Source organism: Oncorhynchus gorbuscha, linkage group LG02, assembly GCF_021184085.1.
Source record: "Oncorhynchus gorbuscha isolate QuinsamMale2020 ecotype Even-year linkage group LG02, OgorEven_v1.0, whole genome shotgun sequence".
NCBI classification, from domain to species: Eukaryota; Metazoa; Chordata; class Actinopteri; order Salmoniformes; family Salmonidae; genus Oncorhynchus; species Oncorhynchus gorbuscha.
Window position 1 is genome coordinate 24,556,918 of NC_060174.1, and position 23,405 is coordinate 24,580,322.

Here is a 23,405-nt window from a genome sequence, read left to right on the forward strand (position 1 = left end):
TCCCCACTGCCAGTTCTCTGACCTTCTCCCTGAAGGCCATCGTTGTCAGTGATCAGGCCTACCACTGTTGTGTCGTCAACATTCTTAATGATGGTGTTGGAGTCGTGTTCGGCCACGCAGTCGTGGGTGAACAGGGAATACATGAGGGGACTAAGTACACACCCCTGAGGGGCCCCAGTGTTAAGGATCAGCGTGGCAGACGTGTTGTTGCCTACTCTTACAACCTGGGGGAGGCCAATCAGGAAGTCCAGGATCCAGTTGCAGAGGAAGGTGTTTAGTCCTAGAGTCCTTAGCTTAGCGATGAGCTTTGTGGGCACTAGGGTGTTGAACGCTGAGCTGTAGTCGATTCAATCTTAATCCTGTATTGACACTTTGCTTGTTTGATGGTCCTTCTGAGGGCATAGCGGGATTTCTCATAAGCATCCGGATTAGTCTCCCACTCCTTGAAAGCGGCAACTCTAGCCTTTAGCTCAATGCGAATGTTGCCTGTAATCCATGGCTTCTGGTTGGGATATGTACGTACAGCCACTGTGGGGACGACGTCATCAATGCACTTATTGATGAAGCCGATGACTGAGGTGGTGTATTCCTCAATGCCATTGGATGAAACGTGGAACATATTCCAGTCTGTGCTAGCAAAACAGTCCTGTAGCTTAGCATCCGCGTCATCTGACCAGTTCCATATTGAGCGAGTCACTGGTAGCTTTTGCTTGTAAGCAGGAATCAGGAGGATAGAATTGTGGTCAGATTTGCCAAATGGAGGGTGGGGGAGAGTTTTGTTTGCATCTCTGTGTGTGGAGTAAAGGTGCTGTAGGATTTTTTTCCCCCTGGTTGCACATCTGACATGCTGGTAAAAATCTGGTAAAACTGATTTAAGTTTGCCTGCATTAAAGTCCCCGGCCACTAGGAGTGCCGCTTCTGAGTGAGCATTTTCACTAGGAGTGCCGCTTCTGGGTGAGCATTTTCTTCTTTGCTTATGGCCTTATAGAGTTGGTTGAGAGCGGTCTTAGTGCCAGATTCGCTTTGTGGTGGTAAATAGATGGCAACGAATAATACAGATAAACTCTCTTGGTAGATAGTGTGGTCGACAACTTATCATTAGGGACTCTACCTCATGCGAGCAATACCTAGAGACTTCTTCTCTAACACCCCCACCTTTCGTCTTACCAGAGGTAGCGTCTCTGTTCTGCCGGTGCATGGAAAATCCCGCCAGCTCTATTTTGTTTCTTCGTTCAGCCATGAAACATAAGATGTTACAGTTTTTAATGTCCCGTTGGTAGGATAATCTTAATAGAAGGTCATCAATTTTATTTTCTAACGATTGTATGTTAGCAAGGACACTGGAAGGCATTGGGAGTTTGCTCGCTCGTCTCAGACTTCTCAGAAGGATCCCTGATCTGCGTCCCCTTTTCCGGCGTCTTTTCTTCACGCAAAAGGCATGGATCTGGGCCTGTTCCAGTGACAGCAGGATATCCTTCTCGTCGGACTCGTTAACTTCTTATGGTATAGGGGACGCTTGCGTCCCACTTGGCCAAAAATGCATCCCACTTGGCCAAAAATCATTAAATCACACATGTAAGATACTCAATGAAGATACTCAATTAAAGCTACACTCGTTGTAGCCAACATGTCAGATTTTTAAAAGGCTTTTCGGCTTATTTTCTGATAATAGCACAACAGTAAACAAAAAGGGTAGCATATTTCAACCCTGCAGGCGCTACACAAAACACAGAAATAAAATATAAAACATGCCTTACCTTTGACGAGCTTCTTTTGTTGGCACTCCAATATGTCCCATAAACATCACAATTGGTCCTTTTGTTCGATTAATTCCGTCCATATATATCCAAAATGTCAATTTATTTGACACATTTGATTCAGAAAAAAACAGCTTCCAAAATGCGCAACGTCACTACAAAATATTTCACAAGTTGCCTATAAAATTTGCCAACATATTTCAAACTACATTTGTAGTACAACTTTAGGTATTTTTAAATGTTAATAAATCGATCAAATTGAAGATGGGTCTATCTGTTTTCAATAGAGGACGAGAGGAAACTAATGCTACTTTTCAAGTCTTGGCCAACTCTCAACAGTGTTACCCTTTTCCAGGATGGCCCTACTTCTTCATTGCATAAATGAATAACCTCAACCAAATTCCAAAGACTGGTGACATCCAGTGGAAGCGATAGGAACTTGAAAACAAGTTCCTAAGAAATATCGTTTGCCAATGAGAAATCAGTGAACAGACAGAGACCTCAAAAAAAAAAAAAGAAATCTCAACGGTTTGTCCTCGGGGTTTTGCCTGCTACATAAGTTCTGTTATACTCACAGACATGATTCAAACAGTTTTTGAAACTTCAGAGGGTTCTCTATCCAAATCTACTAACAATATGCATATCTTATATTCTTGGCATGAGTAGCAGGAAGTTGAAATTGGGAACACTATTTATCCAAAAGTGAAAATGCTGCCCCCTATACCTAAAGGAAAAAGTTTCTTCCAGTGAGTAATCGCTTTTCTGATGTCCAGAAGTTATTTTCGGTCATAAGAGAGACGGAAGCAGCAACATTATGTACACAATAAGTAAAAAATTAAGTTACACAAACCACAATGTTTTTAAGACAAAATTGCACAATTGGTTGGGCGATTGTAAAACGTTAGCCATTTCTTCGGCGTTATCTTTATATATTATGGCAGGGAAACAGTGTTACAGTAGTCTAATATGAGGGGTTATGGAGGGGGAAACAGTGTTGCAGTAGTCTAATGTGAGAGGTTATAGCAGGGGAAACAGTGTTGCATGTATTCCACCGATGTAGGACGATAGCATTCTAAGCAGTTCCCCTCAGACTCTCCAGTGCCGTGGCCAAAACCCAGCCAGTCATGAATGATGTACTTTGCTTCACTGCTGTGTGCTAATCGCCCTTCGGCGATACACAGGTAATGTTGCACAGAGAAAGGGAAACCCTTGTGACAGACGTGGGATGGCGGATGTCAGGGGGCAGGACACGGGTGGGTAGGGAGGGGGGTTTAGGTGAGAGTGAAGCCAACCAGAGCAGACAGGAGCAAAGAAGAGCTAAGCTGCACTGTGGAGGGATGGAGGTAGGGTTGCTGCAGGGCAGCAAAAAAGCTCAGTTAGTTACAGAGGGAGAAGACACAGCACAAGTATGAGTGTCAGGACTTAATCGGGTGTCTCTCAGTCACTTCCCCTCTCCAGCAGCCCCTCTGTGTCTGCAGGTTGACACACAGACACCAGCTCTCTCTGCAGACACGTGGTACTCGAGCCCAGCAGTGGGTCCAGTGAAGAGGGCTCGGGGAGCTCTCAAAATAGACAGAGACAAAAGACAACAATGTTAAAGCCATTGTGACATCTTCCAATCAAATGGTGTGAAACCAGCCTTGAACCACTGTGACACTGAGTGACAAGCCCACACAGGCCACTAGTCATAGGATGCGGTGTGTTTCATGGATGGAAATACGACTGTCTATAGGGATTTCAGGAAGGTGTGCAGCTAGAGAGACTCATTGTGTTGCTAAGAGCCCATCTGTTGAGAAAGGATATAATACTTAACAACAAGCTGGACCTCTAATAACCTCCATTATTCAAAACAAATTGGACATATTTCATAAATAATCCCATAAGGTAAATGACATTACGCCTTGTGTTTTTTAAGTCAGACATCCCTTAAAGCTTTCTGGACATCAAATGAGTTTGTATTTCGATAGAGGGCCAAAGAACCAAAAATTAAATTTCCCCTTTTAGCAGGGAATTTGTTGTGGTAAGAAGTGGACTTGCAGATACCTAATTAAATAATTTGTCCCCTGTCCGAGTCCCTTTTCTTTTCTTTTGAAAATCAGTATCACCAGATGAATCTGTGCATGCCCTACAGGCAGCAGGCCTGACTCCATAAGAGCACCAGCTCCAGGAAACATTACATTGGCACAGCCATAGGGGCATGTAGTTCTGGAATGGTTGGGAGCCACAATGGAAAGGTACAGTAAGTACATGGACTGGTCTGGTGAGGTGCGTCCTGTCAGTGAGAATTACGAATCATCCATTAAGAGCCTTTTAGAGAAAATGATGGAGGAGGACAGGACTCAGTAGAGTTGAACCCCTTGGGTCTGTACTGCCTTCTATAACATGGACTGCTCAGGAAATGCATTTTTGCATGATCAATGCATGTATTAATCATACCACAACACCTAGCTCATGAATTGTGATTCCACAGCTATGCACAAATATCCAGTTGTGAATGAAATGCCAACAGGTCATAGCGAAGCCAGCAGCCACTAAAGTGTGAATCATTACAGCAAGCAAAATGTCACAAACACAGTCTGTTCTGAAAAGAGACTATCCAATGAGAGAGGGAGACAGAGAGAAAGAGTAAGAGAGAGAGATATGGAGACAGAGAGAAAGAGTAAGAGAGAGAGAAATGAAGATTGAGTGAGTGAGTGAGTGAGTGAGTGAGTGAGTGAGTGAGTGAGTGAGTGAGTGAGTGAGTGAGTGAGTGAGTGAGTGAGTGAGTGGTTGAGGTGGTGGTTGCTGCAGCCCAGGCATCTACAATCGATCACCGGTTACCACTCTGTCAATAGAAAGAAATGAGGCCACTCAAGGTCTCCGTCTCCCCATCTCCTCTTCATTGTGCCTTTCACAAAACCTGTACTTATAACCAGATACCTGAGCAAATAAATAAATCAACCACCATGTGAGGGGGAAAGAAAAAACAACATCTCGGGCCTGAGATGTGACTAAATCAATCCAATGGCGTACAACACATTACAGTGTCAGCCTGGAGTTTAATCTGGGTCCTACATCACCACTCTCCAGAGCCGAAGCCCTGCTGCAGGTTGAACCACAGGACAAAAGAAATACGGACCAGAAGCAATTTAGAGAGGTCAGATGAGAGTGACTTATCAGTCAATAGGCCTTTGTATGAGCTTTGATCTCAAAGAGAGTGTTGGAATTCTCAAAACCAACAGTGAATACTGATAAAGTATTTTATCTGGACTATTAAATCAATGTCATTTCAAGGTTGGTGTGGCGATTGTTCCATGTATGATCTACCCTCTAATATGTATGCAGGAGCGGATAACACTAGTTGTTTGTATTCAGAATTGTTTTGAAGCTCTTGCCCAGAGGGATATCCTACGAATAAGGCTTGGGTTAGCAAAGTAACTTTTATCAACCCTGAGTCAACTCGGGATAGCCAGTCATATGAATGTGGTTCACCTTTTAGTCAGGTAAATTTCTATTGCAATGAATCCTTCAGAACTAACCTGCTCCAGGGCAGGCTAACTCAGGGCTAACTATTTATCCTGAATGAAGTACCTGAGCCACGAGTTGAGGCCTAATGAAAGAGCTACTCAGGGTTTTCTAAAGCAAACCAGCTTCAGTTAGTACGGATGAAGCCTGAGCTGGAATGTGAAGCTAACTGAAGCTGGTTGGCTTTACAAAACCCTGAGTAGATCTAGCTTGCACCGATGTATACCCCTCAGGAATTAGAGCAATGTAAAAACACAGTGAATAAAAAGGGGTCTAAGTAAAAACAGCATAAAAAAGGCATACTTTATGTAATAATAATAATTTCCTAATAACCATAATTTCCTTATAACCGCAAGTATTGAATTCATAAATTACATAATTTACTGGAGAAGGATATTCAAGCAAGAGTTTTTAACATTTCTAGGGAGGTCAAACTTTCCATAGTATATAACATTTTTCTGGCTGGCATATTTTGGGCAAAACAGTAATTACAGGCTTTGTTACTGAAGCAGCATATTGGTCTTAATGTGTCAGTAAATGGAGATAATTACAGTACATTATACCAAAGCAGCCAAAAGGACTGTGAAAAAACTGTAAAACTAATAGCAGTATTTTAGAGCATCAAATATGCTCTAAATTGGTAGAATTTTTACACAATGTAACATGCTTTCAATGATGGTAAATGTCATTCATCATTATGTGGTAATGTGATAATCATGTCTGTATGTAGGAATATCCAATGTACACTGCTCAAAAAAATAAAGGGAACACTTAAACAACACAATGTAACTCCAAGTCAATCACACTTCTGTGAAAGCAAACTGTCCACTTAGGAAGCAACACTGATTGACAATAAATTTCACATGTTGTTGTGCAAATGGAATAGACAACAGGTGGAAATTATAGGCATTTAGCAAGACACCCCCAATAAAGGAGTGGTTCTGCAAGTGGTGACCAGACCACTTCTCAGTTCTTATGCTTCCTGGCTGATGTTTTGGTCACTTTTGAATGCTGGCGGTGCTTTCACTCTAGTGGTAGCATGAGACGGAGTCTACAAACCACACAAGTGGCTCAGGTAGTGCAGCTCATCCAGGATGGCACATCAATGCGAGCTGTGGCAAGAAGATTTGCTGTGTCTGTCAGCGTAGTGTCCAGAGCATGGAGGCGCTACCAGGAGACAGGCCAGTACATCAGGAGACGTGGAGGAGGCCGTAGGAGTTCAACAACCCAGCAGCAGGACCGCTACCTCCGCCTTTGTAGAAGGAGGAGCAGGAGGAGCACTGCCAGAGCCCTGCAAAATGACCTCCAGCAAGCCACAAATGTGCATGTGTCTGCTCAAACGGTCAGAAACAGACTCCATGAGAGTGGTATGAGGGCCCGACATCCACAGGTGGGGGTTGTACTTACAGCCCAACACCGTGCAGGACGTTTGGCATTTGCCAGAGAACACCAAGATTGGCAAATTCGCCACTGGTGCCCTGTGCTCTTCACAGATGAAAGCAGGTTCACACTGAGCACATGTGACATGTGGAGAACATTCTGCTGCCTGCAACATCCTCCAGCATGACCGGTATAGCGGTGGGTCAGTCATGGTGTGGGGTGGCATTTCTTTGGGGGGCCGCAGAGCCCTCCATGTGCTCGCCAGAGGTAGCCTGACTAGCATTAGGTACCGAGATGAGATCCTCAGACCCCTTGTGAGACCGACCATATGCTGGTGCGGTTGGCCCTGGGTTCCTCCTAATGCAAGACAATGCTAGACCTCATGTGGCTGGAGTGTGTCAGCAGTTCTTGCAAGAGGAAGGCATTGATGCTATGGACTGGCCCACCCGTTCCCCAGACCTGAATCCAATTGAGCACATCTGGGACATCATGTCTCGCTCCATCCACCAACGCCACGTTGCACCACAGACTGTCCAGGAGTTGGCGGATGCTTTAGTCCAGGTCTGGGAAGAGATCCCTCAGAAGACCATCCGCCACCTCATCAGGAGCATGCCCAGGCATTGTAGGGAGGTCATACAGGCACGTTGAGGCCACACACACTACTGAGCCTAATTTTGACTTGTTTTAAGGACATTACATCAAAGTTGGATCAGGCTGTAATGTGGTTTTCCACTTTAATTATGAGTGTGACTCCAAATCCAGACCTCCATGGGTTGATAAATTTGATTTCCATTGATCATTTTTTTGTGATTTTTGTTGTCAGCACATTCAATTATGTAAAGAAATAAGTATTTAATTATAATATTTCATTCATTCATATCTAGGATGTGTTATTTTAGTGTTCCCTTTATTTTTTTGAGCAGTGTATATTGTAGTAGCCGTGTAGTCCAAATAGCAATACTGTGAGTGTTTGTAGTAATGTCAGTTACAGGACGGCTGTCTGATTGATGAACGATGCTCTTGGTTAAGTCGTGAGTGGGACAGTAAAACAAACGTCCCTAGGAAAATGGCCTTGTCATATCTATCCCATAAAGGTGAGATGGGATAGAGGACTAAGCTGTTTGTGAGTGTGCTCCAGCGTCTAGCACATCGGTGCAGCAAGCACACAACTTTCTTTTCTGAAGTAAGAGGGAGAAAATCTGTCCTATCTGAAAGTCCTGCAGTCAGATTTAAGATATAAATAATGGGATCTCACAGTGAGCCCTCGGAGAAAGTTTAACACTAGAGCGAGAACCACTGCTACTGTGGAATAAGAATCACTACAGAGGAGAGGGTGGTTAAAATACTGTAAGCCCTGGTCTAACATTGCCATGCACAGGGTGTCCTGATAACACTGAGATGGCATGGACACGCAGTTCACACCAAACCTGCCTTTTAGCTAATGCCAGCCACCCAGCTAGACACAGAGAACATGTGGAGACCAAATAGAGATTGCTGCTCTACCTCTTTATAAATTCTGGGCATAGAAACACGGCCATCAACAGATGCTACAGAACCTGCAACAAAGGCCTCATTTATAAAACAGTGTTGTTTAGAGGCTGTATTAGCTGAGCTTTCAGCTGCTCCTCCGGGATGACCTTTCAGTCGCCACAGGACTAGATTACGGTTATTTCCACTTCAATTCATACAAACAACTATTATTTATTCAGCTGGACTGCTACCAAAATAATAAAATAAAGTCTCAATACTTTGTCCACAAACAGGATTCCTCAACACACTTGGCAGGATCCCGGAACAGAAAAGACCGATGTTTGGAGGGAAAAAGGTTGAATGAAAAAAATACTCTCCTCAAGGGAGACACAATGGAGGCTTTTTATGGCCAGACTATTCTCATCCTGAAGTCAATCGGCATTCCAAAGACCCTTATTCAGGCAGAGTATAAAAAAAACATGCCAAAGCATTTGTGAGCTTCGTGGCTCTCCTTGAAGTATTACTGTCACATGCCAATCAGCCAGAATTACATGCCAGACATGCTCAAAGACTCAGGGAGAATGGCTGATTCTGTTCCTGCCTTCCTTTCTCTAATACCCTGCATTCACACGGGGGAGTGGCGTGGTGCTGGATGGTGGCAGTCACATCTCACAGCTAACTGAGGACATATGAGGACTCCCAATCAGATAAACCATTAAACGTAAATAACACCCAAGCCAGGATGTATCTGTGTGAGAGAGAACGAGGCCTGAGGATGCATGCAGAGCAGCGGAACTCAGAGACATTGTGTGTCTGCATGTAAACAGCTAGGAGAGTAAAGCAATCGAAACCGGCTGCTCCCTCCCTCCTGCAGTACCGTTACCGTCAGCCCGCCAGCACTCTGCCTGCAACTATCTCACTCTCTTCCTCCTCCATTTCTTCTTTCTTTTTTTTATTCCACATCCGATGATGTTATCAACTTAATCTGCTTTTAATTAACTTGGTTAAAAAGGATTGAGAGCACTTTCTGTTGTTTGTCAAACAGAGGGAGAAGAAGCACAGAAGGGAAAGGGGGAGGAGGAAGAGAAGAGATGTGGGGATAGAGCCAGGAGGAGGAGAAAAGAGCCCCCTGTGGGACAGGAGTGAAATGGAGAATGTCGATGTGGAGATGGCAAAGTGCCAAGGCAAGCAGTCAGCCAGCGGTATATGCATTCATTAGAGGACTACAGGCTTCATAGGGAGGCCTGGGGGCATTCTAATGTTGTTAACATCAGATACAGGGACTGATTACTTTCCAAATCAAAGATTATTGGTCGCGTACACAGATTTGCAGGTGTTATAGCAGGTGCAGTGAAATGCTTATGTCTCTAGCTCCAACAGTGCAGTGGAATGTCTCACAAATACAATACACAAATAATCTAAACTAGAAATTGAGAACTGAATGTACTAAACATGAAGAACACCTGCTCTTTCCACTTCAATCAGTGTAGATGAAGGGTAGAAGACAGGTTAAAGAAGTGACAAGACAAAATATTTAAGTGCCTTTGAACGGGGTATGGTAGTAGGTTCCAGGTTTGTGTCAAGAACTGCAACGCTGCTGGGTTTTTCACGCTCAACAGATTCCCATATGTATCAAGACTGGTGCAAAACTCAAAGGATATCCAGCCAACTTGATACAACTGTAGGAAGCATTGGAGTCAACATGGGTCAGCATCCCTGCTGAACACACTCGACAACTTGTAGGATCCATGCCTCGATGAATTGTGGTTGTTCTGAGCTCAATATTAGGAAGGTGTTCCTAGTGTTTGGTATACTCATTGTAAATTAGAGTTCCACTTGATGATGAAAGACAAATGACAATGCTGCAGGCCTCCAGACAGTAAGAAGCAATGCCTTGAACATCCTTTTGATGTGTGTGTGTTTGTGGCAGCAATTCCATAATTGGTACATTCTTGCACACAAATGTCATCTGTAGTAAGTGTTTTTAAAGCGCCCTTGTGAAACCTATCCTCCATCTAACAATAAAGCAGAAAAAGAGCGACAGAGAGATTGTCTAAATCAGGGGTGTCAAACATACTGCCCCTGAGCCGGGGGTCCAATCTGGCTCGTGGGTGGTTTCATTTCCTTTTTAAAGAAATACATTAAAAAACACACACACACACAAATATATAAACCGGTAGTTTGGATCCTGGATACTGATTGGCTAAAACAGCATTTAGCCGTGTTTATGTGAGACCGTATACCATGACTATGACTTTTCACCTCGATAAAATGGCTACATCAACAATAGTCTGACATGCCCATGTACAAAATAAACGTTTAGATTAACTTGAGAGAAACGGAAACGAAAAGAGCATTGTGAAACAAACAAAGTTGGCACTTACCCGACTCACTGACTGCTGTGCAGAAAAATGGATGCATTGTGAGTTTGGGAATAGAACAAAAACGGAGTTGAACATCATTCTACGGGATTGTATGGTTCAGTGAGAAACATGAATGCCAAAGAATATGGGATTAGCAGCTGCGCTGGACTCAGAGCTGGTTTGAACCGACAAATCAACGACCTTCCCTGTCAGTTTGGCATGGAGTATACAGAAGGACACCGAATTCACAACGACCAACAAGGCGTAATTAAAAAGTTGAGGGAAGAGGGGCCGTGATAAAGCTGAACGGCTAGGTATGGTATGTAACAGTTAGCTAGCTAAATCATTCTAATGTACCCTGACAATATAACTGGTATCTACAGTCGGAAGTTTACATACACCTTAGCCAAATATATTTAAAATCATTTTCACAATTCCTGACATATAATCCTTGCAAAAATTCCCTGTTTCAGGTCAGTTAGGATCATGACTTTATTTTAAGAATGTGAAATGGCAGCATAATAGTAGAGATAATTATTTATTTCAGATTTGATTTCTTTCATCACATTCCCAGTGGGTCAGAAGTTTACATACACTCAATTAGTATTTGGTAGCATTGCCTTTAAATTGTTTACCTTGGGTCAAATGTTTTGGCTAGCCTTCCACAAGCATCCCACAATAAGTTGGGTGAATTTTGGCCCATTCCTCCTGACAGAGCTGGTGTAACTGAGTCAGGTTTGTAGGCCTCGTTGCGCACACATGCTTTTTCAGTTCTGCCCACACATTTTCTATAGGATGAGGTCAGGGCTTTGTGATGGCCACTCCAATAACTTGACTTTGTTGTCCTTAACCTTTTGCGTGTAGGGGGCAGTATTTTCGTTTTGGAAAAAAAACGTACCCATTTGAAACTGCCTATTTCTCAGCCCCAGAAACTGGAATATGCATATAATTGTCAGATTAGGATAGAAAATACTCTAAAGGTTCCAAAACTGTAAGAATATTGTCTGTGAGTATAACAGAACTGATATTGCAGGCGAAAACCTGAGGAAAATCTAATCAGGAAGTGCCTCTTATTTTGAAACCCTTCTGTTCCTATGCATACCTATCCTCAATTTAAAGGGCTATATTCCTTTTTCTATTGCTTCCCTAATGTGTAAACAGCCTTTAGACATAGTTTCAGGCTTTTATTTTGAAGAATGAGCGTGAAAGATCACATTGCTTGAGTGGATCGGTGGGGGCTCTCAGAGTGAGTTTTGCGCTACAGAGTAAAGTGGCCATTGTTCCACCCGGGGTTATTGAAAAACCTACACACTCGGTTGATATATTATCAAATATATATTTTAAAAACAACCTGAGGAATGATTACAAAAAACGTTTGACATGTGTCTGTGGACATTATGGAGACTATTTGGAATTTCCGTCTACGTTGACGTGACCGCTCTTTTCTGTGGATTTCTGAACATAACGTGACAAACAAACAGAGGTATTTTGGGTATAAAAATAATCTTTATGGAACAAAAGGAACATTTGTTGTGTAACTGGGAGTCTCGTGAGTAAAAGCATCCGAAGATCAAAGGTAAACAGTTAATTTGATTGTTTTTCTGATTTTCGTGACCAAGCTTCCTGGTGCTAAGTGTACATAATGCTATGCTATCGATAAACTTACACAAACGCTTGGATTGCTTTCGCTGTAAAGCATCATTTCAAAATCTGAGACGACAGGTGGATTAACAACAGGCTAAGCTGTGTTTTGCAATATTGCACTTGTGAGTTCATGAATATGAATATTTTTTTGTAATATTATTGGACTGTGGCGCTATGCTATTCAGCGGTTGCTGACGAAAATTATCCCGCGACAGGGATGGGTAGCGCCACAACATTGGAAGTATGCTAGGGGTCATTGTCCATTTGGAAGACCCATTTGCCACCAAGCTTTAACTTCCCGACTGATGTCTTGAGATGTTGCTTCAATTTATCCACATCGTTTTCCTGCCTCGTGATGCCACCTATTTTGTGAAGTGCACCAGTTCCACCTGCAGCAAAGCACCCCCACAACATGATGCTGCCACCCCCGTGTTTCACGGTTGGGATGGTGATCTTTGGCTTGCAAGCCTCCCCCTTTTTCCTCCAAACATAACGTTCGTCATCATGGCCAAACAGTTCCATTTTTGTTTCATCAGACCAAAGGACATTTCTCCAAAAAGTACGATCTTTGTCCCCATGTGCAGTTGCAAACCGTAGTCTGGCTTTTTATGGAGGTTTTGAAGCAGTGGCTTCTTCCTTGCTGAGTGGCCTTTCAGGTTATGTCGATATATGTCAATATTTGTGTTACTGTGGATATAGATACTTTTGTACATGTTGCCTACAGCATCTTCACAAGGTCCTTTGCTGTTGTTCTGGGATCGATTTGCACTTTTTGCACCAAAATACATTCATCTCTAGGAGACAGAACGTGTCTCCTTCCTGAGCGGTATGATGGCTGCGTGATCCCACAGTGTTTATACTTGAAAACTATTCTTTGTACAGATGAATGTGGTACCTTCAGGCATTTGGAAATTGCTCCCAAGGATGAACCAGACTTGTGGAGATCTACAATTTGTTTTCTGAGGCCTTGGATGATTTCTTTTGATTTTCCCATGATGTCAAGCAAAGAGGCACTGAGTTTGAAGGTAGGTCTTGAAATACATCCACAGGTACACCTCCAATTGACTCAAATTATGTCAATTAGCCTATCGGAAGGTTCTAAAGCCATGACATAATTTTCTGGAACTTTCCAAGCTTTTTAAAGGCACAGTCAACTTAGTGCATGTAAACTTCTGACCCACTGGAATTGTGATAAAGTGAATTATAAGTGAAATAATCTGTCTGTAAACAATTGTTGGAAAAAAATACTTGTGTCATGCACAAAGTAGATGACCTAACCGACTTGCCAAAACTATAGTTTGTTTACAAGACATTTGTGGAGTGGTTGAAAAACAAGTTTTAATGACTCCAACCTAAGTGTATGTAAACTTTTGACTACAACTGTATGTAGGTCTAACTATTAGCTAACGTTTGTGTCTGAGGTTTCCGGTACACAAGACCGCAAATGGGAGTGGACACCCACACAAAAACGCTGCCAAAGATCTGCAAAATAGCCAAGCCCGTTGCAGATTTACACAAACCACTGCCTTCGAACCACCATGATCCAGAAACTGTCGGATGACAGAGGCACGAGAAATAGAGGTTTGAGAAATACTGTCTGTCAGAGGACACAGATTCGAAACCTCTCTTCAAAGTTACTGGAGGCCAAATCTGGAAGCGGTGGAGCACTATTCTCTCTGACAATGCAGCAGCAGCTCCCAATGTTAAATGAACGACATCCATTTCCAACAGCGTGTAGCCAACAAATGACAACATGGGCAAGCCAACAACAAACGATAACATGGGCAAGCCAACAACAAACGACAACATGGGCAAGCCAACAACAAACGATAACATGGGCAAGCCAACAACAAACGACAACATGGGCAAGCCAACAACAAACAATAACATGGGCAAGCCAACAGCAAACGATAACATGGGCAAGCCAACAACAAACGACAACATGGGCAAGCCAACAACAAGCGATAACATGGGCAAGCCAACAACAAACGACAACATGGGCAAGCCAACAACAAACAATAACATGGGCAAGCCAACAACAAACGATAACATGGGCAAGCCAACAACAAACGACAACATGGGCAAGCCAACAACAAACGATAACATGGGCAAGCCAACAACAAACGACAACATGGGCAAGCCAACAACAAACGATAACATGGGCAAGCCAACAACAAACGATAACATGGGCAAGCCAACAACAAACGACAACATGGGCAAGCCAACAACAAACGATAACATGGGCAAGCCAACAACAAACGATAACATGGGCAAGCCAACAACAAACGATAACATGGGCAAGCCAACAACAAACGATAACATGGGCAAGCCAACAACAAACGATAACATGGGCAAGCCAACAACAAACGACAACATGGGCAAGCCAACAACAAACGACAACATGGGCAAGCCAACAACAAACGATAACATGGGCAAGCCAACAACAAACGATAACATGGGCAAGCCAACAACAAACGATAACATGGGCAAGCCAACAACAAACGATAACATTGAGAGCAAAAAATTGCTTGTGCACAATAAATGGCAACATTCAGATAAACATGAATAAATAATCGGCATGTGGTGGTGTGGTGGTGCTAATGTAATGTAAGCTTGCTATCTAGCCTGTGGTTGTTGCATACTGTAGCAACCAGTCTAACAACGAGACTTTTGTACTGACTACTTTTTCTGGCGGAATGTATTTATTTATTTATTAAAGGAACATTTTCAATTTAGATGTGTAGATGTTATTCCAGCCATGTCAAATGTTGATCATTGCTAGACAACCATTTTCAGGTCTTGCCATAGATTTTCAAGTAGATTTAAGTCTAAACTGTAACTCAGCCACTCAGGAACATTCACTGTCTTCTTGGTAAGCAACTCCAGTGTAGATGTGGCCTTGTGTTTTAGGCTATTGTCATGCTGAAAGGTGAATTCATTTCCGTGTTGAGTGAAAAGTAGACTCAACCAGGTTTTCGTCTAGAATTTTGCCTGTGTTTAGCTCCTATTCATAAATGTTTTATCCTGAAAAACTCCACAGTCCTTAACGATTACAAGGATACCCATTACAATATACCCGAACACAAGCTTTCTTCTTTTCACTCTGTCAATTAGGTTAGTACGGTGGAGTAACTACTATGTTGTTGATCCATCATCAGTTCTCTCTTATCACAGCCATTTAACTCTAACTGGTTTAAAGTCAATATTGGCTGAGCAGTTTCCTTCCTCTCCAGCAACTGAATTAGGAAAGATGCCTGTATCTTTTTAGTCACATCCAAATAATTAATCACTTCATCATGATCAAATGGACATTCATTGTCTGCTTTTTATTTTTTTTACCCATCTACCAATAGATGTCCTTCTTTGAGAGGCATTGGAAAACCTCGCTGGTCTTTGTGGTTGAAATTGTGTTTGAAATTCACTGCTAGACTGAGGGACCTTACAGATAATTGTATGTGTGGGGTACAGAGATGAGGTAGTCATTCAAACCCAGGCTGTAACAGAACACCATGTGGAAAAAGTCAAGGGGTGTGAATACTTTCTGAAGTGCATTAAGACATTTTTCAAACCCCTTGCCTTTTCCCACATTTTGTTACAATACAGCCTTATTCTAAAATTTATTTGTTTAAACACACAATACCAAATAATGACAAAGCGAAAACAGGTTTTTAGAGAAAAGAACAAACGGAAATACCTTATTTACATAAGTATTCAGACCCTTTGCTATGAGACTCGAAATTGAGCGCAGGTGCATCCTGTTTCCATTGCTAATCCTTGAGATGATTCTACAACTTTATTGAAGTCCACCTGTGGTAAATTCAATTGATTGGACATGATTTGGAAAGGCACACACCTACCTATATAAGGTCCTACAGTTGACAGTGCATTTCAGAGCAAAAACCAAGCCATGAGGTCGAAGGAATTGTGTCAAGGCATAGATCTAGGGAAGGGTACCAAAACATTTCTGCAACATTGAAGGTCCCCAAGAACACAGTGGCCTCAATCAATCAGACGGAAGCCACTCCTCAGCCACAGGACAGCCAGCTTGGAAAAAGGCACCAAAACGACTCTAGGACCATAAGATACAAGATTCTCTGGTCTGATGAAATCAAGATTGAGTTCTTTGGCCTGAATGCTAAGCATGACGTCTGGAGGAAACCTTGCACCATCACTACGGTGAAGCCTGGAGGTGTTTTCCAGAGACAGGGACTGTGAAACCAAGGTACAGAGAGATCCTTGAAGAAAACCTGCTCTAGAGCTCTCAAGGCCCTCAGACAAAGGTTCACATTCTAACAGGACAACGACCCTAAGAACACAGCCAAGACAATGCATGAGTGGCTTCAGGACAGGTCTCTGAATGTCCTTGAAACCGATCTCTTGAAAGACCTGAAAATAGCTGTGCATCGACGCTCCCAATCCAACCTGACAGAGCTAGAGAGGATCTCAGGGAAGCTCATCTCAGGGAAGCTCATCTGCATGGTCGTTGTCCTCACCAGGGTCTAGACCTGTCTGCAGTTTGGTGTCATAACCGACTTCAGTGGGCAAATGCTCACCTTTGATGACCATGGGCACGCTGGAGAAGTGTGCTCTTCACCGATGAATCCCGGTTTCAACTGTATCGGGCAGATGGGGTCTTGTGGGCGAGTGGTTTGCTGATGTCAGTGTTGTGAATAGAGTGCCTCATGGTGGTGGTGGGGTTATGGTATGGGCAGGCATATGCTATGAACAACGAACACAATTGCATTTTATCGATGGCAATTTGAATGATATAATAATAATAATAATAATAATATATGCCATTTAGCAGACGCTTTTATCCAAAGCGACTTACAGTCATGTGTGCATACATTCTACGTATGGGTGGTCCCGGGGATCGAACCCACTACCCTGGCGTTACAAGCGCCATGCTCTACCAACTGAGCTACACAGGACAACAGAGATATCAGATCCTGAGGCCCATTGTCATGCCATTCATCTGCCGCCATCACCTCATGTTTCAGCATGATGAATCACGGCCCCATGTCACAAGGATCTGTACACAATTCCTGGAAGCTGAAAATGTCCCAGTTCTTTCATGGCCTGCATACTCACCAGACATGACCAATTGACCCACCAGAACCATTGAGCATGTTTGGGATGCTCCGAAAAGACGTGTACAACAACGTGTTCCAGTTCCCACCAATATCCAGCAACTTTGCACACCCACCGAAGAAGAGTGGTATAACATGCCACAGGCCATAATCAACAGTCTGATCAACTGTATGCAAAGGAGATGTGTCACGCTTCATGAGGCAAATTATGGTTACAACAGATAGACTGGTTTTCTTTTTTTTGAAGGCATCTGTGGCCAACAGATGCATATCTGTATTCCCAGTCATGTGAAATCCATTCATACTGAATTTATGGATTTCCTTGTAACTCAGTAAGATCTTTGAAATTGTCTCATGTTGCGTTTATGTTTTAGTTCAATGTATATAATACATTAAAATAAATATTGGGGAGGACAAAGGGACGACCTAAACGGAGTGACTGAAATAAAAATGGAAACTGTATAGAAACGATATTGGACCTACATTTAAACAGATTCTTGACTGTGTCCAGCTCACTAAGAATCCCCCAAATGAAAACAAGACAGTCAGGGAGCATCAGAAATTGCCCAAATTATGAATAGAGGACAATTTTTTTGCACATTTCTGATGCAGAGGAAAAATAACACATTTCTGTGCGGCGCTCCGGACCTCTTTGAAGACCGAATGCGGACCCCAGGGGAAAATGTGTTTGACACCACTGGCCCACATCCTCCTAAGCTATGTCTACACAGGCAATGCACAGTCATCAGCCAAAGCCGGCATGTGTTACCTGAAACACTGTAAACACAGTCATACAGTTTCTAACAGCAGCACAGCCATCCCTGAGACAGGGCTGTTCCAGGGGAAGGGACAGGGCATGAAGCTGAGAGAGAGGTGTTTACTATTACTGCATCCGTCACAGAGAGCACCACGTCCAACACGACATGCAGCGGAACCAGCTGCATCAGCCACAAGAAGACAGTGATAAGTAGTGCTTGGACATGACTCAAAAATATACGCCCAGGCTGCACTGTGCCATATTTGGAATTGGTTGGCATAACTGACACTCCTGAAAACTCATCTTCACAGTGATCAAATCTGCAGTATGGTGAGTGTCACCCCCACCTCCGCCTGCCTGTCCACATACAACACAAGCAGTAGATAAAGTATAGGTACACTCTAGAAAAAGGGTTCCAAAAGGGTTCTGCAGCTGTCCCCATGGATAACCCTTTTTTGGTCCCATGTATAACCCTTTTTTGGTCCCATGTATAACTCTTTTTGGCTCTGGGTAGAACTCATTTTGGATTCCATGTAGAACCCTCTGTGGAAAAGGTTCTACAGGGATCTACCTGGAACCAAAATGGTTTATCAAAGGGTTATCCTATGGGGACAGCCGAATAACCTTTGTGGTTCTAGATAGCACCTTTTGAGTGTATTGTGTATTGTGAAAGTGGACTAGGTATGGCATAGAAAGATAACACAACAAGGTTTTTGGCATGAAAGGGATACAGAAGCACAAAGCCAGTATAATTTCTATTTTTACAGGTGAGGTGCTATCTAAAAAAACAAGGTCTAAATTATTCTAACTTCCTTTCAGAAGAGCACTTAGTGTTCCTTACCTTTCATTCCAAACTTTGACCGCCGTCCATATTTGTTGATGAGAACAAACAGGACAACAAGAAGGACACAGGCAAATCCAGCCAGGCCGACAGCAATAGACACCTGGAGCAGGACAAGACAGGGTTTAGTGAGAGTAGATCTCACAATTAAGATGTCTACCTTAAGTACAGAATAGCCAACAGGCATAAAGCCTGAATGCAGGGTTTGTGAAAATTTGATTAGTAGTGCAAAGTACTCCTGAAAATTAAAGGGAATGCATTTTACCATATGGTACGGTGCGGTAGACTATTGAGGTTTACATAAGTTACTTCAACAACAAAAAACTGTTAGGGCACTCTCTGCACATTAACAATGCCTCTACGTGCCATTCTCCACTGGCAAAAAAAAACAATACAAAGATAAATCAAAGAGGAGATGCACGAAATTAAGTGGAATTCTTGTCTCCTACCATGTCAATTGCTCTCTTCCCCATTAAAACCTTAAAATGAGCAAATCATCTCCATCCAGTCATTTATGCAGGCAGATGTTTATTGTCATGAGTCTTCTTGTCCTGGAGGCAGAACTGAGCGATTTCCCCTTAAATAGGCCAGCTCAAAAGTCAAAATTGTCTATATTGTCAAATTTGATAAAAACAAAAATTTGCTTTTAGGTCTTCATTTAAGGTCAGGGATAGACATTATGGTTAACAGTGTGGTTAGGGTTCAAATCAGATGTTATTACTTGTGGCTGTGCCAGCTAGTGACCACTCTGCAGAGCTTCCTCCAGATCAAGATTCCTGATGAAAAAAACACTAACCTGTACCAATTACAGCACAAAGATGAGCGAAATTACATTCTTAAGAAGTTGTTAAACACAGTAGCCACAAGGGAAAAGGCAGATAGGAGGGAGCTACAAGGCAAGGGAGTGAAAAATAAAGGAAAATAAACTGATTAAAATAGCTCAAACCAAAGCCTCCTTTTTGTTGTTGTTCCCAGGAAAAGAACATGTGCTGTATGCAAGCTGTAGCTACACTAGGTTTTAAACAGCCACTTAGTACAGCACCACCATGTTCTCAAACTCACCCCGAACGTGTCCTCCTCAGGCCTGTGTGTTACTGTGATGGTCGGCGTAGGAGTCCCTGTGAAGAAGAACAAAGAACACATTGGTCCTATTTATGAAAGTACTGACTGACAACCTTGAGTTATACTGTATGTTCTGTATAGTATATCCTGAAACATAACATGCAGTCTACTCTAAAATTCTGAACAAGCCATAGGCATGGAGATTAACATTCAGAGTTGTAATCCGTGATGGCAGGGGAGAAGGGTGGGTATGGCCTACAGCAGAGATCATCAACTATATTCAGCCATGGGCTATTCAGCCCATTTCAAACTTTGCTTACATGTGTATACGATCAAATACACTGAGTGTACAAAACATTAAGAACACCTTCTTTTTCTATGACAGACTGACCAGGTGAATCGATGTGAAAGCTATGATCCTTATGATGTCACAATCAGTGTAGATGAAGTGGAGGAGACAGGATAAATAATTATTTTTTAGCCTTGAGACATGGATTGTGTATGTGTGCCATTCAGAGGGTGAATGGGCAAGACAAAAGATGTAAGTGCCATTGAACAGGGTGTGATAGTAGGTGTCAGGCGCACCGGTTTGTGTCAAGAACTGCAACACTGCTGGGTTTTGCACTCTCAACAGTTTCCTGTGTGTATCAAGAATGGTACACCTCTCAAAGGACATCCAGCCAACTTGATACAACTGTGGGAAGCATTGGAGTCAACATGGGCCAGCATCCCTGTGGAACGCTTTCGACACCTTGTAGAGTCCATCCCAACTTATTAAGGCTGTTCTTAGGGCAAAAGGTTGGGGTACAACTCAACATTAGGAAGGTGGTAATGTTTTGTACACTCAATGCGTGCAAACAGACCCCCCCCAAAAAAATAAAAAATCTCTTGGAGCTGATTTGCTGGTGTTTTCACCGTCTTATGTCCAATAATAAACATTTTCACATACTTTTATGTCCAACCCTGAGCTACAGTATGTACCAGATGAAAGAATTACAGCACAGACCCACAATCCATGCAGCTAACTAATGTTATGGTTAATGCTTTACAAACTGAGTAGTGTTAGTTGGGTTGTTGCCCTTCACAGCTCTGCTTCCATTTCTGATAAACTGAGACCTTTTCTAGTCTCTCCTCATCTGTATCCACTTCTATGGAGACACTAATTCCCTTGGGTTTCCCTCCCATCATGCTCTCTGCTAACAGGCCACGGTGTGGTGGAGTGTAGGGGAGCGGAAAAGAATAGAACAGAACTGTGCTGAGTGTATCTGACAAACCCATCTGTCCTGTTCTGCCTGCCCTCTTCCTCTCCCTGCCTTCCTACCACCAAGTACACTCATCCAACATCATTTCCAGCCCTGACAGTAACAATCTGTCACTCTCTCACAACCGCATTCAGGATTTATTATGCATGGAATATCCCAATGAAGCTCCGGCATGATGTCAATTTGAGGGCCTGGGGATGAAGATCAGTGGTTGTGCGTGCCTCTACATTTAACTCCTAAATTAGAACAGATTAAAGACTAAATGAAAATGCCCTCCTAGAGCCTGTTGGTCCTTCAACAAGAGAGGCGTCTAGCTATAGTCCTACTCAGCAAATGTAGGTAGGAACAACTGTTTGGAATTAGGGTAGTAAATATCAGAAGATTTAAATTAAATCAAATGTAAGCTCCCATTACCATTTTGTCACTATGTTTATCAAATAGATGTCATGGTACTATTTATGTCATTGTACATCAGGTAACAGCCAAAATATAGGATTCACTTGAGTAAATGAGGGATACAAACATTATTGAAAGCAGGTGCTTTCAATTCAGCAATTAACATCCCATCATGTTTATGGTCATGTATAAAAATGCCCAGTCGCCCATTATTTTGGCTACCGTGGCTAGAAGAAGAGATGTCAGTGACTTTGAAAGAGGGGTCTCAAAGGAGGGTTAAACTGTACTGTTGTGGCCAACATTTCTGAGAATGACACAAATATTAATTTGCAAGTCTGCTGCCTCAGTTTGTATGATGGCAATTGGCATATGTTATGTTTATTTGCCATGCAAATAAACTGAATATACACACAAAAAAAAAAATTTCCACTGCATTTCAGCCCTGCCACAAACGGACCAGCTGAAATGTCAGTGATTCTCTTGTTAATTGTTTTCTTCACAGGTGTGAGTGTTGATGAGGACAAGGCTGGAGACCACTCTGTCATGCTGATTGAGTTTGAATAACAGACTGGACGCTTCAAAAGGAGGATGGTGCTTGGAATCATTGTTCTTCCTCTGTCAACCTTTGTTACCTGCAAGGAAACACGTGCCGTCATCATTGCTTTGCGCAAAAAGGGCTTCACAGGCAAGGATATTGCTCCCAGTAAGATTGCACCTAAATCAACCATTTATCGGATCATCAAGAACTTCAAGGAAAGCTGTTCAATTGTTGTGAAGAAGGCTTCAGGGCGCCCAAGAAAGTCCAGCAAGTGCCAGGACCGTCTCCTAAAGTTGATTCAGCTGCGGGATCGGGGCACCACCAGTACAGAGCTTGCTCAGGAATGGCAGCAGGCAGGTGTGAGTGCATCTGCATGCACAGTGAGGCGAAGACTTTTAGAGGATGGCCTGGTGTCAAGAAGGGTAGCAAAGAAGCCACTTCTCTCCAGGAAAAACATCAGTGACAGACTGATATTCTGCAAAAGGTACAGGGATTGGACTGCTGAGGACTGGGGTAAAGTAATTTTCTCTGATGAATCGCCTTTCCGGTTGTTTGGGGCATCCGGAAAAAAGCTTGTCCGAAGAAGACAAGGTGAGCGCTACCTTCAGTCCTGTGCCATGCCAACAGTAAAGCATCCTGAGACCATTCATGTGTGGGGTTGCTTTTCAGTCAAGGGAGTAGTCTCACTCACAATTTTGCCTAAGAACACAGCCATGAATAAAGAATGGTACCAACACATCCTCTGAGAGCAACTACTCCCAACCATCCAGGAACAGTTTGGTGATGAGCAATACCTTTTCCAGCATGATGGACTACCTTTCCATAAGGCAAAGGTATAACTAAGTGGCTCGTGGAACAAAACATCAATACGTTGGGTCCATAGCCAGGAAACTCCCCAGACCTTGAATCTAATTGAGAACTTGTGGTCAATCCTCAAGAGGCGGATGGACAAACAAAAACCCACAAATTCTGACAAACTCCAAGCATTGACTATGCAAGAATGGGCTGCCATCAGTCAGGATGTGGCTCAGAAGTTAATTGACAGCATGCCAGGGAGGATTGCAGAGGTCTTGAAAAAGAACACTGCAAATATTGACTCTTGGCCTGAACTTCATGTAATTGTCAATAAAAGCCTTTGACACTTATGAAATGCTTGTAATTACATCAGTATTCCATACTAACATCTGACAAAAATATTTAATATCGAAGGACACTGAAGCAGCAAACTTGTGAAAATTTATATTTGTGTCATTCTCAAAACTTTTGGCCATGAATGTATATATGTGTGCGTCTCAGTCACCAGATCTCAACCCAATTAAACACTCATGGAAGATTCTGGAA

The 23,405-nt window shown here is 42.8% G+C and overlaps 1 protein-coding gene across 4 annotated transcripts in view; it reads right to left on the reverse strand.

The window, feature by feature from the left end:
• LOC123999529 (NT-3 growth factor receptor-like) overlaps positions 1-23,405 on the reverse strand; it is a 324,982-nt gene that overhangs the window by 105,678 nt on the left and 195,899 nt on the right. For all 4 annotated transcript variants that reach the window (XM_046305435.1, XM_046305427.1, XM_046305418.1 and 1 more), the window contains exons 10-11: positions 19,869-19,924; positions 18,807-18,909 (exon numbers count right to left, since the gene is read on the reverse strand). In XM_046305435.1, coding sequence (XP_046161391.1) covers positions 18,807-18,909; positions 19,869-19,924 — 159 coding nt within the window. The remainder of the gene's footprint in view (positions 1-18,806; positions 18,910-19,868; positions 19,925-23,405) is intronic.